We start from the raw sequence: 15,414 nt of genomic DNA on the forward strand, positions 1-15,414 counted from the left end.
ATGTTGGGAAGAGAAAACTGAAGTCCTACAAAGTTTAGCTAGTCTCCTTGGCCCAAGTTGGTTAGTCCAAAGCCAAGAACTTAGAACCATTTCTCAAGTCCAGTTCACTGCTCTGTCTTCCCCACCACTTTGCCTTTCTTACAAAGTCATCTTCCTCTACCCAGCCCCCACAGAAACATCCTTCATCCATCACTCAGAAGAATTCAATGGATCAACTTTTTTGTTCTTGTTATTAGTTTCAGAGGTAGAGATTAGTGATTCATCAATTGCATATAATATCCAGTGCTCATCACATCAAATGCCCTCCTTAACGCCCATCACCCAGTTACCTCATCCCTACCCACCTCCCCTCTAGCAACCCTCAGTTCATTTCCTTTTTTTTTTTTCCAGTTCATTTCCTAGAGTTAACAGTCTCATGTTTTGCCTCATGGGTCAACTTTTTAGAGCAAGTTATTAATAATAAGCCTAAGTGAAACTTCTGAGTCATCAGACCCTGTACTGTGAGCAGGGAAGAGGCTGAACATGACCCTAGCTGGGCCTTTCTCAGGTTTCAGGAATTGTTGAGGATGCTAATCAAGAAAGCAAATGCTTGAATATTACCAGGAAGTATTCACACCTTCCAACAGCAGCAATAGGTCTTGGCAGCATTACTAAAACACTTCGATCTTTCAGGTTTGTCTCATCCATTTGCAACGCAGTGTACCTAAATCAACCAACAAAATCAGGACAACATAGACTCTCTGTCAGTTAGCTCATTAAAAGTGTGTGAACAGGCAAACAGTTTGCTAAGTCACCCCAGGAGGGCAGAAGAATAATCGGTCTGCTTGGACATTCAGCGGTGGAAACATACCCTTCCTGTAGTTTGCAGCCAAAAATGCCAAACAAGCTTGCAAAAGACAAGATTCACCTTGGCCTTCTGGCACTTTGCCTTCCTCCAGGGAAATGAAGAACATGGTGATAACAATTGCACTACGGGGTGGGGAAATCAACACCTCTTTTTTTCCTGTAGCTTTGCCAGACAGGTGACAAGCACCTCTTGACTTGAGACAGAGAGAGAGAGAGAGAGAGAGAGAGAGAGAGAGAGAGAGAGAGAGAGAGGAAGGAAGGAAGGAAGGGAGGGAGGGAGGGAGGGAGGAACTGGTTGAATAAAAAGGTTCCTGAGGGGTAGAGGTTGTCCCAGAAAGAGATCAGTACCTCCCTAATATTCCATTTTAAATGTGGTTTCCAGATAGAAACAGGTACTTTTTAACAGGCACAGATTCAAGACAAATACATAGATTTGAGAAACAGTTACTAAACAGAGCTAACCATGATCATTCAGTTGACAAATATGACCCCCAGCCACGTTGCAAAGGACTCTGCTTTGGAATTTATCAACTGCTTTGTTCGTTTGTTTGTTTTCTTAACAGGTGAAAAACGCAGCTGCCAATGTACTCAGGGAAACATGGCTAATTTACAAAAATACCAAGCTAGTAAAAAAGATAGATCATGCAAAAGTAAGAAAACATCAACGAAAATTCTTGCAAGCTATTCATCAGTAAGTACCATTTCTCATTTCATTGTCATCCTGCTTGTGTAGCTCTGGGTCTGAATTCTCACACTCAGTCATTCTTCTCTCGTGAGAGAGGGAAAAAGAAAACATTGTCATGTCTGTGCCCAGAAGACATTATTTGGCAATTCAGTAATTCCATAAATGAAAGCCTGAGAAAACTGTCCATTCTTTTGAGGACTAAAAAGCATTTGTTATTGGGAGAATAGTCATTAATATATTAATTAAAATGTCTCCTCAGTTTCTCTCTTTAGAAACAATATTTTCCATTGCAATTGTATTTCTTAATGTAGCTTAGTTATTCGTCTAGTTTGCTCTAAGATGTTTAGTTCGTATCTACTGCAAAATCTTGAAAAACATTTAATATTTTATGACATATCTGGATTTTTTAACAAGATGTTTATATGAAGGTAGTATAGGCACTTGATTTAATAGTTGTATTTTTTAATTAGTCTTTACTCAGAACTTGGGGGAATTTCTATATGCTATGTGTTCATTATAGATTATATAGTGCCTTTAGGCCTTCCACTCTTGTATCATTATTCTGACTTCATCCAGACCACCGTGATTCCACTTAAGTTTTTCATGCCATTTTGTTGTTCTGCTGTATGTAACTATCATAGACTTTTAAAGGACAAGTGCCTATGTAGTGAGTTTCAATAATGACTTGAAAGCACCAGCTCTTTCTCCCCCAGGCTGGCAGCGTCCTTACCGTAAGTACATTACTGTGGGCATCAATCTTGAGGCTGTGCAGCCTTGGTCCTAGCTCAATGCCATTTCTGTGTGGGGAAGAGCAGATCTGTCACATTCGTGGGTCAGAAAAAGTAGCTTTCCTCATTCAGCCTACCAGGGAAATTACGGAAAGATGGGTAAACACGAGGCATCCTCATTAGACAGCAAGATGTGCCTTTCTCAAGCTGCCTAGCATGGCAGACCAGAAAGCTCTGAAGCTGGAGTTTTTATTGCAATGTCCTCAGGTGGTACAGACTTAATATACCACACTTAGAGTCCATGGGAGGTCACTAAGCTTTCAAATGTCTACCCTGTCACCTCTCCCTCCAACTGTGCGTTTTTATATAGCTATCACTGAACATGTGGACAATGTCTGGAAATTGCTACCTCCTTTAATGAGAATAAAATCAGGGCACCCTGAGGTCTAAAACAGAGGGAGATTCTGCACGTCCAGTAGAGTAGCTGGCCCTCATGGCTACTCAGAGCTCTTCAGTCATGTTTTTGCTGCCACCAGCACCAAAGTGACACCATCTCTCTCTTATCTCTGGGACTTCACACTGGGGCCCCAACTCTTTTTTATCCCATTGTAAGGAAAGGCTAGAATGTTAAGATAATACTCTGTCAAAGTCTGGGAAACACAGGGGAATCCTGGCTCAGATCTGACTCCCAAGAGGAAACTGCTTTCTGGAGATCAAGGCTGCCCTTACAACCGAATGCCACTCCCTAGGAGCCTCCATATCTTGATTCCTTAAAGTTTACATCTTAGAGAGCGAGTCCCCTGAGAGATGCTGAGCCTTCACCTCTGAGGATAGTCTTCTCCTCAGGGGTCCCCAAGTACACCTCTCCTGGTAGAGTGGTCATTCCTACACGACCACCCCACCCAGCCGTACCACATAGAAACCCAACACTCATATACAAGATACCTGTGGCATACTGTGGAAACATCATTCTTTGTACTTTTAATGTTTCAATACTAACCTATATTGTTCAAGCGTATTAAAAAAGAAAACTTACCCCTGTGGGGGTGGATAGGTGTGGTCCATCCCTGGGTCCAGCGACCACACATCCCATTTTCTCTGGGATCACATTTATAACCCCTCCGTCAGTTCCATGTACCTATTACTTAGAAAATGAAACGGGACTGGCCTTTGGTGCCATAGACAAATTTCTATATAACGGAACTATTGGAAAAACTGCTTTGATGGTTTCAGTAATAATTTTGTAGCCGCATGTGAATGGTGGGTATTTATATACTTAATGTATCTTGTCACAAAGTGCATTTATGCTCCAATGTCGGGTGGCAGGGGGTGGGGGGCGGCCTACGGGTGTTCACTGTAAATTTTTTTCCACTTTGCTATAGGTTTGGAAATTTTTTATAATGTGTTAGAAAAAAATACTGGGTGAAGCAAAGTTGGAAGTTAGATTGCTAGAAGGTGCACTGACCCAGTCTTAAGGGTTTCGGTTCCATGGGTCTTCCAGCAAACTGCTGCGGGGTGGAGTAACAGAGGAAACCATTCATGATTCTTCTGCTTCTTGCAGACATTTCTCATTCTGTTTCTTCAGTAGCAACATGTACTTCTGAAGTATAGAAGCTTTGAGCAACGCAAACGTTCTGAATTGTTTTATAATTTACTCTTGGGGTTATCAGATTTCCTTTGAGGTGGGAGGGTACTTATACTTTGTAAAAAAAAAAAAAAGTATAGCTGAGAATTTATAAGGGCTGGGTTTGGCTAGATTATTCTAATCATGCCTAAACTCTCATTTTAAGTTAGTGAGTGAAGTCATGCAGGAAAGCACACAGGGCTCGATTCTTCAGGGCAAGGTTCCCATTGCCCACTATTTAGACACAGATTGACAAATTCATTTGCTAGAGCTCTGCTGGCCTCACCCATCCTCTGATGTGTCCTGAGAGCTTTTCCAGAGCTCCGCCAGGACTCCCCTCTTCCTAGCATCTCTCCATGACACATGGCCTCCCCTAGGGTCCGCTAGACATGCCTGCTCCTCCAGGCCCCGTCCTCTTCGGTATGGATCTTTTGGGATCATCACTTATAGTGCCATGAAGCATTCTGTTTCTCTAGACCTTTGAGCACTTTTTCTGGTATCAGCTTTACCTTTTTAAAGTTTATCGTTCTTCCATTTCAACTACAGACCCAGCAATCAACAGGAACTTGTCTCCAAGCTGAGAAATTCAGTAAAAGGGAATTTCTCTAATGCTGAGCCTTTGGATTACCCACTTTCCAGAACGCCAGACTTCTAAATGGCCCCAAATCAGAAGAGATGTACCCCCTCCCCAAAACACCGACAACATTATGATCCTGTTGTTGGGAGTATTGCCCTTATAACCCTAAGACATTCACATGAGGCCCAAATGGGTCCTGTCTTTTCCTTAGACACCGTGTATCAAAGAGGCCATAATGACCCGAGAGAGGTTCCACCTTCTGAACCCTAGTTCTGGAGAAAGTGCTGTGTTTCAGGTGGGACAGTCTCACAGCTGAGAAGGATGGTGATCTAATTGAACAGTTTTTTTCTTTGATCACTGTTCCAAAATCCTGCAGAACCTTAACAGGATCTTTCAGCCAATGAATCGAGCCCCCTGTGCACTACTGAACGCCACACTGTGTTATTTTGTTCTGGAATATTTTACAGTTTCTTTTCTTTTGTTTTGTCTTTTTATTTCAACAAAATGAAAATAGAGCTCGGAAGTAAGTTGTGTGAGCCACTCCCCTCAACATTTGCAGAATTTTCTACCGGCTGCATGCACCCAAGCGGATCCTTTATTTGTGAATTCTAGTAGTCTGATTGCTGCTATGGAAATGTGATCCAAAATCATGATATTTTCCTGTGATAAGTGAAGTTCACAAGGAAGAAGTCAACATATGTTCCTTATTCTTCTTATCTGGGGCAGGGAGTAAAATACACACCTGCAGGTTACCTTTTATTCTGGCAGCTACAGCTTTAAGCAGGCTTTTTCTGCCAGTTCCAGGGCACAGGCAGTCTCAGGAGCAGTGAGGCAAGATGACTTGAGTTCAGGGAGCTCAAGGGATTCCAATCACATAGGGCTGCTCCATGGCAGCTTTCCAGACAAGTTGCAAAGAAAATGGGCAAAATTCTACTGTCAGAAACACAATATTGGAATTAAGGAGAAGCAAAGAAGGCTTCATGGTTTGAAATACAGAGTCTCCACTTCAGCTAAGGGACCAGCCCTGGAGACTGGCCAGGCTCAGGACTTTGCGCTTACCAGTTGCTGGAGGCTTCTGACTCGTTCCCCAAACCTGAACTACTCACATGCCTACCGTTCTATTACTTAAATTTGAAAACAAAGCCTGATGCAAATCCCTATCACAAAAAGTACCATTCCCAGACAGGAGAGGCAAAGGTGGCATCAGCCGACAATTGAAACACTGGAGTTGAATTCTAGACACGGACTGTTGCCGCAGAAAGCTCTCAGCTGCAAGCCTGCTCTCTCTTTTTTTCAAAAAGGAGAGACTCGCAGGTGTTGAGAGATAAAAACAGGATAGGACCGGCCTGCGACATTTTTCTTGTAATAATCAAGAATTGGAAGAGAATTCAAGAGAATAACTGTCTCTCCATCTGGTTCAGTACTCAAGGTTTTCTTTCTTTTTTTTTTTTTTGAGTGTCACTTAGCCCTCTCGAGCACCTCTGCTGGGATAAATCCAGCACTTCAGAAACACTGTCCTAACCTAACCCACTTCCTTTCCTACATTAAGAAACCGAAGGTCAAGTTAGGGCCAGGGAGAATGGAGTCCGTGTCCCTCGCCTTTGTTCTCTTTAGTACATTTCTGTAGAATGACCTCCACACATGTTTCAAGGTTTCTTTTTTTTTTTTTTTTTGGCAGGGGGAAGGTCAGGGACTTGTTTTTAAAAGGCTTACATCAAGAACGGTAATCCTTGTTAAGTACTTAGAGAAACCTATCTCAACGACGTGTTAGACTTAAATTCATATTTGTAAATTCCTATTACACTTAAACACATTCTATCCCTAGACTAGCACACAAAGGAGCTAATTAACAGTTCCAGGCATCCTAATAGAGAAACAGACTTCACAACCACAAGTTATAACCCTAAGCTGTTTCAGATGGTTAAATATCGTGTTATAGGCAGGTGTCAATTAAACCCATACTGGCAGAAGGAACTCTATCTTCACTGTCAAGCAGATTTGGTGACATATTGGATATCATAGTTTCAAAACAAAAATCACTGCACATCGTGAACATTTGTTGCAAAAATCTCCCTGGCAGTAAAATCTTGCCCTGTGAATTTTTTTATCCTTTTTTTTTTTTTTTTTTTTTTTTGTAATTACCTCTCATTTTAAATTGGGAAATTGAAATTATTCTTTCCAACATCAACACCATACTTTGCAAACAATGTGTCATCAAGGTAAATAAGGTGAGCGTGGCTTTTCTTTCTTTCTTTTTTTTTTTTAGTAAGTACCTGAGAGAGTCTTGTTCCTCTTCTGGAGCATGGCTTTGAATTGTTGGCTTAAAGAACAATAAAACACTTTTCTCTTGTTGGGAAAATCTTAATTTCTTGGTACAGAGTAAGCAATGAATAGATTTTTTTTTTAAATATTACAGTAGATAAGGAATAGTAAGAATTTTCATTCAGAAAGATTTTTTTTTAAAGCGGTATTTTTGACTGTCAGATACACGCAATGATATTTCAAAGTATCTAAAAGTAACTTTGCAAGTAGCAGTCCCATCTGTCAGACATTTTAATTGTCCGCTGACTTTTATCTACAATAAAAAAATTAAGGGAAATTCTCCCCAGGAAATGGTCTGGCTCCCCTTCAAATTCATAGCTGCTTAAGATAAAAGTCAAGCGCAATAGAATGAAGAATAAGGGAATTATGTGTTTTGAGTTATTGTGCTGCTGGTTGAATAAAAGCTTTATTGTTGCTAATAAGAATCTCACTTATCACTGTGTTTCATCAGGTTCAAATACCTAACCCAATCCATCTCCAACTGAACAGGGCTATGCCCCGTATCCAGTCATGTAGGCATAGGAAGGTGCTCACTGCCCGAACATTGATGAAATTCCCGTCGCTTTGCCTATTTCTTCCTATGTCTATTTGAAACGATACTGGGATTTTAAGGAATGTTTTGGCTTTTCTCATATGGTTAAATCCTTATGAGCCTTTCTCCGTTCAACTTTTAACTCCCTGGGAAATAGTTGTCCTAAGGACACCTCATCTCTTTCTCTTACTCTCTCTCTCTCTCCTCTCTCTCTCTCTCTCCTTTCCTTTTTTGCGGTGTTGGGGAAGCATGCTTCTCATTGTACCAGATACATAACCAGTTTGGACTTGACCCCAAGTATTCAAGGCATTATCCATGCAGTTCTTTGCTCTTGTCGATTTTCTGCATGCTCTTTGGAAGGCATATGATTGCAGTGGAGAGGAAGGAGCCCTTGTGACTTCAGATTCTGTCTTTTAGATTAAGAAGTGTAAAGATGGAGCAGAGGAAGCTGAATGACCAAGCCAATACCTTGGTGGACCTGGCAAAGGTAAGTTTGGAGGTCTCAAGCCCTCATGATGAGGCCTGTTGGAATGAAGCACTGCACCCTAACTGATCATGCTTCAGGAGGAAGACACCCCAAATTTGTTTAATGCATCAAGCCCAACTAACCACCCTCAAAATGATGACCCAACTTAGAATTTTTCTAAGCCTTTTCCTTCATATGCTCTTTACCTACATAAATTATTCAACCCCCATTCTAAAAAAACTTCCTATTTACAGGGACTTGAAAATACTGTAAGAAACCTAAGTGGAACATGAAGCAATACTGTTTGGTTTCATATTTGTCATTCAGTCTCATCCCTCTAAGGGCATAACTACACCCTACACGGGTTTGACCGTGATGTTCAGGGCTACCTAGGACTCATCAATAAAATTATTTTTCATTTGCTTTAAGCCCACTCAAAAGCCTGTGGCGTTGAAATTTTTTTTTTAAATGTAAGAAATTGCATCATAACATGAAAGTCATCATTTCCCCCCAAAAAAAAATGGAATCAGCTTTTATAATTTATGATTCTTTTTGAATAAGCTTTATGATCCTTATTTGAAAAATCATACTACTTTTTAAAAAAAGTACATTGATAGTCTCCTGAGTCTTCTGTCACACAAGATTCATCTGGTTGATTTTCGGTTGTTCCTTTCAAATCAACTCCACTTTAAAAATGTGAATATTTGCCAACAATGACAACCTTCCATTTTCCTGGGCCAATTCCATGGGAGGCATTATAATAGCATGTGTGGAGTTCTTACCCTTTTAACACAAATGCTTTAATAGAGGCAACAGCTCTCTCTAGGGGTGCCTGGGTGGCTCAGTCAGTTAAGCATCCAAATCTTGACTCTGACTCAGGTCATCATCTTAGGGTCATGAGATGAGCCCTACATTGGGCTCCAGTTTAGCAGGGAGTCTTCTGGAGATTCTCTCTCCCTCTGGCTCCTCTACCCCTCCCTACATGCACTCTCTCTCTCAAAATAAATAAATAGATCTTTAAAAATAATAATAAAAGGGGGCAACTCTAGTTGGACCTGTACATCTTATTTGTTCAACAAACCAGCTATGCCCTTTATAAAGCCTCCAGTATCATCTATGAAAATTATACCTATTTGTCCTAGCCTCATGAAATAACACAACTAAGTTATACTCATGTTAATGTATGTCAGTAATGTATGTCAGTTATATACAAGTATATAAAAGTTGAATATTTGAGGTCTTAGAAGATAAACAAATAATTCAATGACTTACCGTTGGCATTTAAGGTGGGCAACACACATAAATGAGACTTGAATATGTTCTCAATTAATATTTACACACATGGACACATCTTGAACAAAGATGTCACAGACTCCTGGAAATAATATAACATTTTACTATGTATAATATATAATTATGTATAATATATAATTAACATAATATTATAAATCTATACTATATAATGTCACTTCAGGAGTCTGTCTACAAAGCAAAATGCTCATAGATATATGCTGTGCTATTTCTTTCAAATTATTTTAGTTGCATGCTGCTTATTATGGCTGCAGGGCTGTCATGCCATAAGGGTTCAGTATTTTCTGAATGAATGGATGCGGCTCACATAATCTCAAGACTATGTAGTAAAAAATAATGTGAATGTGCTCTGTGTCCCTGACCAAGCTCAAACTAGGTGTCTGTGTCCTGAATAGTAAACTCTTTTAGTGAATCAGTTCATTTATAATCATTCAGAGGTTATTAAGTAGATAAGAGTACACTTTATAGAGGGATGGACAATTTCAACCAAGGGTTTGAAACTTAGGAAGAGCAGCAGTGGACGATTCATATCTCAGTCCTTCCCTTCCTGGCCTTTCTGTGGCCTCCCGAAACATAACTGAGTGACCAAGTTAGGAATAGCTTTTCTTTTTTTTTTTTTTTCTTTAAAGATTTTATTTATTTATTCATGAGAGACACAGAGAGGGAGAGAGAGGCAGAGACACAGGCAGAGGGAGAATCGTGCTCCAGGCAGGGAGCCCAATGCGAGACTCCATCCTGGTACTCCAGGATCACACCCTGGGCTGAAGGCAAGTGCTAAACTGCTGAGCCACTCAGGGATCCCCATGAATAGCCTTTCATCAAGACAATCAATTCAAGATTCGCTGGAGACCAAGAACATGTTTCTCTTTTAGACCACTCAGCTCTGATAAACCTGTAGCCAACAGTGTAGACTGGTAACTTAATCTCCCCCAATTTTTTACCTATAAAAAATGCTATGTGGCCCAATGTAGAGTCTATAATTTGAAACCGAGGACCACAAAAGATCTTTCAGAATTTTTTCTTGCTTTAAGTTACTAAATTACTTGACCAAATTAATTTTTCCTAAACTTCCTTCAGGTTACAACTTCTGAATTTTCTGCTACATCCTAGTACCCTCTGTACTGTTGCATATTGTTCTTTAAATCTACTTGATGTTAAAAATTAGCCTTGCCCCAATAAATATTATATGTTGCAAAATGAATTTGACATTGCTAACTTTTGTAACTGCCATTAAGAGATTTATATAAATATTAAATCACAACTTTGTCTCTACACTACCAAAAATCACTGGGCATACCACCAGCAGTACCTATCTGACATTTTCTGCAACTGCCTCAGATTAAGGCCTAAGATCATTTTCAGGCCTTAATTTCATTTTTAAAAGAAATTTAAAAGAAAAAAAATTTCATTCATTTTCCAAAGAGTGAGGGAAGAAACAGGAGAGAGAGAATCATAAGCAGGTTCCACACCAGCACGCAGACCAACACCAGACTCAATCTCATGATCCTGAGATCACCACCTGAGTCAAAACCAAGAGTCAGACATTTAGCCAACTGAGGCACCCAGAGATTTTACATTTCTAAATCTTGGCATTGAACAGACATACTGAATCTGCTTTGCAAAGTAAAGTGTTCCATTAGCTGATGCCCTTGTTTCTTTGTATGCCACCAAAAGGAAACCGGTCCTCAGACTGTGAGAATTGACCATTTGCTTCCAGGGCAAGTGTCCTGAAACCTTTGTTTTTGGTTTCTCTATTCGTCTCCCATCCTGTTTTGCAGACCCAGAACATCATGTATGACATGATTTCTGACCTAAACGAACGGAGTGAAGACTTTGAGAAGAGGATTGTTACCGTGGAAACAAAACTAGAGACTTTGATTGGCAGCATCCACGCCCTCCCTGGGCTAATCAGCCAGACCATCAGGCAACAGCAGAGAGATTTCATAGAGGCTCAGATGGAGAACTATGATAAGCATGTCACCTACAATGCCGAGCGGTCCCGGTCCTCATCCAGGAGACGGCGGTCCTCCTCCACAGCGCCACCAACGTCATCAGAGAGTAGCTAGAAGAGAATCAGTTAACCACAAAATAAGACTTTTTGCCATCATATGGTCAATATTTTAGCTTTTATTGTAAAGCCCCTATGGTTCTAATCAGCGTTATCCGGGTTCTGATGTCAGAATCCTGGGAACCTGACACTAAGTTTTAGGCCAAAATGAGTGAAAACTCTTTCTTTTCCTTTCAGATGCACAAGGAATGCACCTATTATTGCTATATAGATTGTTCCTCCTGTAATTTCACTAACTTTTTATTCATGCACTTCAAACAAACTTTACTACTACATTATATGATATATAATAAAAAAAGTTAATTTCTGCACATACTTGTTTGGTCACTTGACATTTCTAAAGGTTCACTTCTTGCCTTGTTTTCAAGTTAAAAGGACTGGTTATCTGACACATGTTGATAACTTTCTTCACCCTGTCTAGCCAGTTGGAAGAAGGCTTTTAATCGCTCTGTACTCTATTCGCAAAGATTTTCCCCCATCATGAAATGTTATTGTCACATTCATTTGATGCAGCCAGCTTACTATTCTTTTTGAGTTCATGATGTCTAGTTTCTAATTCCCTTTGTTTCCAAATTATGTGGAGGGTGGAGCTGGGGTATATATATAGACCAGGGATGCACAGATGCTTTCAAACATTATTTTATCCCCAGTTTACCAGGAAATGTATTTAAAGAAAGTATCAGGGTACACCACTGTTTGTGAACTAACATTGAAGATTTTTTTGGTCAAAACGAGTTATTTCTTCTTTTCCTTTGTATTCGTTTATTATGGGAAGCCCCATGATGCACTTGGTTTGGATTCCATGCGTATTCACACACGCATCCGTTTGCATAGTTCCTAACAGCATAATGGACATAAACCCAACATGTCCCTTATCACCTAGCAAATGGTCCCCTCTTGGTCTGTACTTACATATTTGGTACAAGGAAGTAAATGGTGCCTAGTCAATTTCCTGATTTTTATCACACTTGTTTCATGGGAGTTAGGTGAGTTGCGGTGCTTAACTGTGGCCAGCACATCTCTTTCCAAATTTAAGAATTGAGTGGGTTTAGAAGAACCATCTTGGAATAGCAGAGTGGAGTTCCTCACCTGCTTATGGTCTCCAGAGCCTATAGGAAGAGCTTATCTGCAGTGGCAGGGGTAACACATCACAAAAGTAAGGCACAATGTGGACAGTTCTTCAGCCAATCTGCTTGGATTGACCTAAATCTTAAAATATACTCCTTCATTTTCAGAGAAATCGGCCTTTGCTCACTTCCCCTTTATTTTACATCATACCCTTTAGTGTCTACCTTACCACGTTTCAAGATGCTAGCACACCAAGTATTTTTCTTCTCTAGCATAAAACTAGAGTGATCAAGTTCATCACTTTGCATAATTAGATGAATAAAATCACATTCATAACTATTCTCCATAAGTGAGGCAAAAATCAGACATTTCCATTCAAGACCAAGGTGTTACCCATCCAAAGTGGCTGGAAAGAAAAGCATTCACACATCCTATATGTGTCTGGGTAGGACAAGGTCGAGGCCTAGAAAGTCTTTTAATAAATGAAAGAGCACATCTTTGGGGACATATTGCTGAGTTAAATGAACTTCAAAATCCTATGTCATGGTGACTATGAAATGATGATGGATGAAATGAAAATTTTATGTATTCTGGGTTACATACAGGAATCCAGTATTTGGTGTAAACACTGGATGTAAGAAAGAGAGAAACTTTGAAAGATGATTGATTTGTTCCGGCAATTGATATAGTTAATTCTTATATGTCCTACCTCTATGGCGACTAAAAAGCAGAATAGCAGGTAATTTAATGATCATCGTATGCATCAATTAGCACCACCATCCCAGAATATACTACAAGGCTAGGGAAATAATAACATATAGTTGAAGAGCAGAGAAAAGAAATTAGATTTTAGAATTAACAGCCTTGTATTTATCCAACTCCTATGGGTTGGCATTCATTAGCACCCCAGGTTTGATCAATCTTTTACTGCGTCTTTAGGCAAAGTAGATGTAGCGGAAGAGGGAACCCATCAATCAGGTGGATGCTGTGGTCAACGTTCTGCTGAATGAGTCCTTCTTCCTGCAACGTGACCACAGTCTCCTCTCACATGGCCTTTAGCATGAGACTGAATCCCCTGCAGGCTCCTCAGATGACTACTGTCTTGTGGGGATCCATGCCTTGCTCTAATTTGCATTTTGTCACAATTTCTAACAATAATCGAGTGTGCCAGCCTACCACAACTGGGCCTCCTTGTTTCTTTGTAGCCAGGATGAGAACAAATGGCTACCACAAATCATTTGAGTTGCAACAGTACCTCCTTCCTCAGTAACTATCTTTACCTCTCCTACTAATACACAATGTCACAAGTTGGCCATAATGAAGAAGATCCCCTGTATCAAGAAATGAGGATGAACCAGATCTCTAACAGGTACTAGATCTAGGAAATTGTATCTGCTTCCTCCCCAATTGCTCCTCCCTTGGTAATTGTTTTCCAAGAGACTTCACACCGAAACAGCTGCAATAATCAAATAATTATATTCCCAAAGAGGGTGTTATGTTCCAAAAGAGAGGATAGGAAGTGGGGAATAAAACCTGTGGGTTAGATTTAATACAAATCTCAAGGGGTGGATTAAAATTTTACAGCCCTGCTATTTCTCAACTTTGCCCCATCTTGAGAGGCAGAATAAGAAAGTATAAGAAGCATGAGTTTCAAAGAACAGGGTTCAGAACTGAGTCCTGACACTTGCTAGCTCCATGCACTTGAACAGCCTTAATTGTACTGAGCCCCTTTCTTCTCGGCCACAAAACCAATGTACAAAGAGATACCAGAGGGCCTTTATGAAGACTAACATCTAGTTAGATGGCAAACACTTTTTATTACCATTTCCAGTATAAGGCAATAAATGCCAAAGACCCCTAATACCCGCCCATCTTGCCGCTTTTAATACCTGGCAGTATAGTTTATAAATTCTTTCCTTTGCTTAATTAATTCTTAAAGGAAGTTCCTAGACTCTGCATTTTTTTTATTCATTTCCTGATCCTATTGCTATTTTGGGGGTAACATGATCTAGAATACCAATAGGTACATATGCTTTGTCTTTGTGATTCTATTCTTTCCTCCTCTTGCCACCCACAAAATCTGTTGGTAAACATGATCCAGAAGTGTGGAGGCTGCTTGTGTCCCACACTGAGGACTTGGGATCCTTGATTAGGACTGTGTTGGACTACAACACATTAGTCATTACAACACAGTCCTAATCCTTGATTAGGACTACAGAGTCACCCAAGAGTTGCATCAAAGGGTCCTTTCCCAAACCCATCCCTGTCTTTGGTGAGCTTCCACATACTTCTCCCTGTCTGTAATTCATGGATACAGTTTGTGAGTACTAATGGAATTGTCAAGCCAATCCACTAAGAAAATACTATCAAACACTGGCTGTTTGACAAATGAATCCTAGTATGTGTTGTGAGGCAGGGAGCCAGTGCAACAAGGGGTAGGACACCAGCAACTTCTCCACCACACTGACATGTTGGCCAGAGCCTTTGATGGGCATGCTCCTTTTCAATTTTTTTAGGTCAGGGAAGAAAAAGCAAGCCCATCAATGCTACTTTCTAGGACTTCTGTGAAATAGGTCTCAGGTCAGTGAACCCAGAAATAGAAAATAAAGATTATAACTTTGTAGATATTTCCCACTTCAAATTTTTAGAAATAATATGAATTCTCTCCCCTGCCCCACCCGCCCCAGGCATGGCCTTTTTTCTAGTTATGGGTTTTTTTCTGCCCCAGTGTTCATGGTCCCCACACAGTGGGGTTGAGGGAAGGGGTTTACAAAAGTAATGAGGAATTCCTGGGGCTGCTAGTCCTGGCAGTGTTAGGCATTCTGGATTGGAGCTGGCTCAACTTGTCCAGCTGTAAGTTGGGAATGAGGAAGACAGTGATCAGCAGGCTGGCCAAGCAGAAAGCTGAACAGGGATCCTTTCTCTCTCTAGACTTCCCCCTTTGTTAATAACTTGACTCCTCAACTCCTCGTTAGGAAAGCGGACCTTGTCTCTCTCCATAGTGCAAATACTTAATCATCAACTTCCCTGGGGTCTCCTACCCACCCACCCCCAAAATCTATAAACAAGATATTTATTTTTTTAAAAAAAGAGAGATTTGGGGGCACCTGGGTGGCTCAGCAGGTGAGTGCCTGCCTTTGGCTCAGGTTGTGATCTCAGCATCCTGAGATCAAGTCCCACCTCAGGC

General features: G+C 40.5%; 1 protein-coding gene across 1 annotated transcript in view; it reads left to right on the top strand.

Moving 5' to 3' along the window:
• Window positions 1-11,470, top strand: part of KCNN2 (potassium calcium-activated channel subfamily N member 2) — a 143,660-nt gene extending 132,190 nt beyond the window's left edge. The window contains exons 6-8 of the mRNA XM_025446701.3: window positions 1,410-1,537; window positions 7,732-7,801; window positions 10,870-11,470. Of these exons, the coding sequence (XP_025302486.1) occupies window positions 1,410-1,537; window positions 7,732-7,801; window positions 10,870-11,157 (486 nt within the window). The 3' untranslated portion in view covers window positions 11,158-11,470. The remainder of the gene's footprint in view (window positions 1-1,409; window positions 1,538-7,731; window positions 7,802-10,869) is intronic.
• Window positions 11,471-15,414: the final 3,944 nt, after the last annotated feature.

Source organism: Canis lupus, chromosome 11, assembly GCF_003254725.2.
Source record: "Canis lupus dingo isolate Sandy chromosome 11, ASM325472v2, whole genome shotgun sequence".
Lineage (NCBI taxonomy): Eukaryota > Metazoa > Chordata > Mammalia > Carnivora > Canidae > Canis > Canis lupus.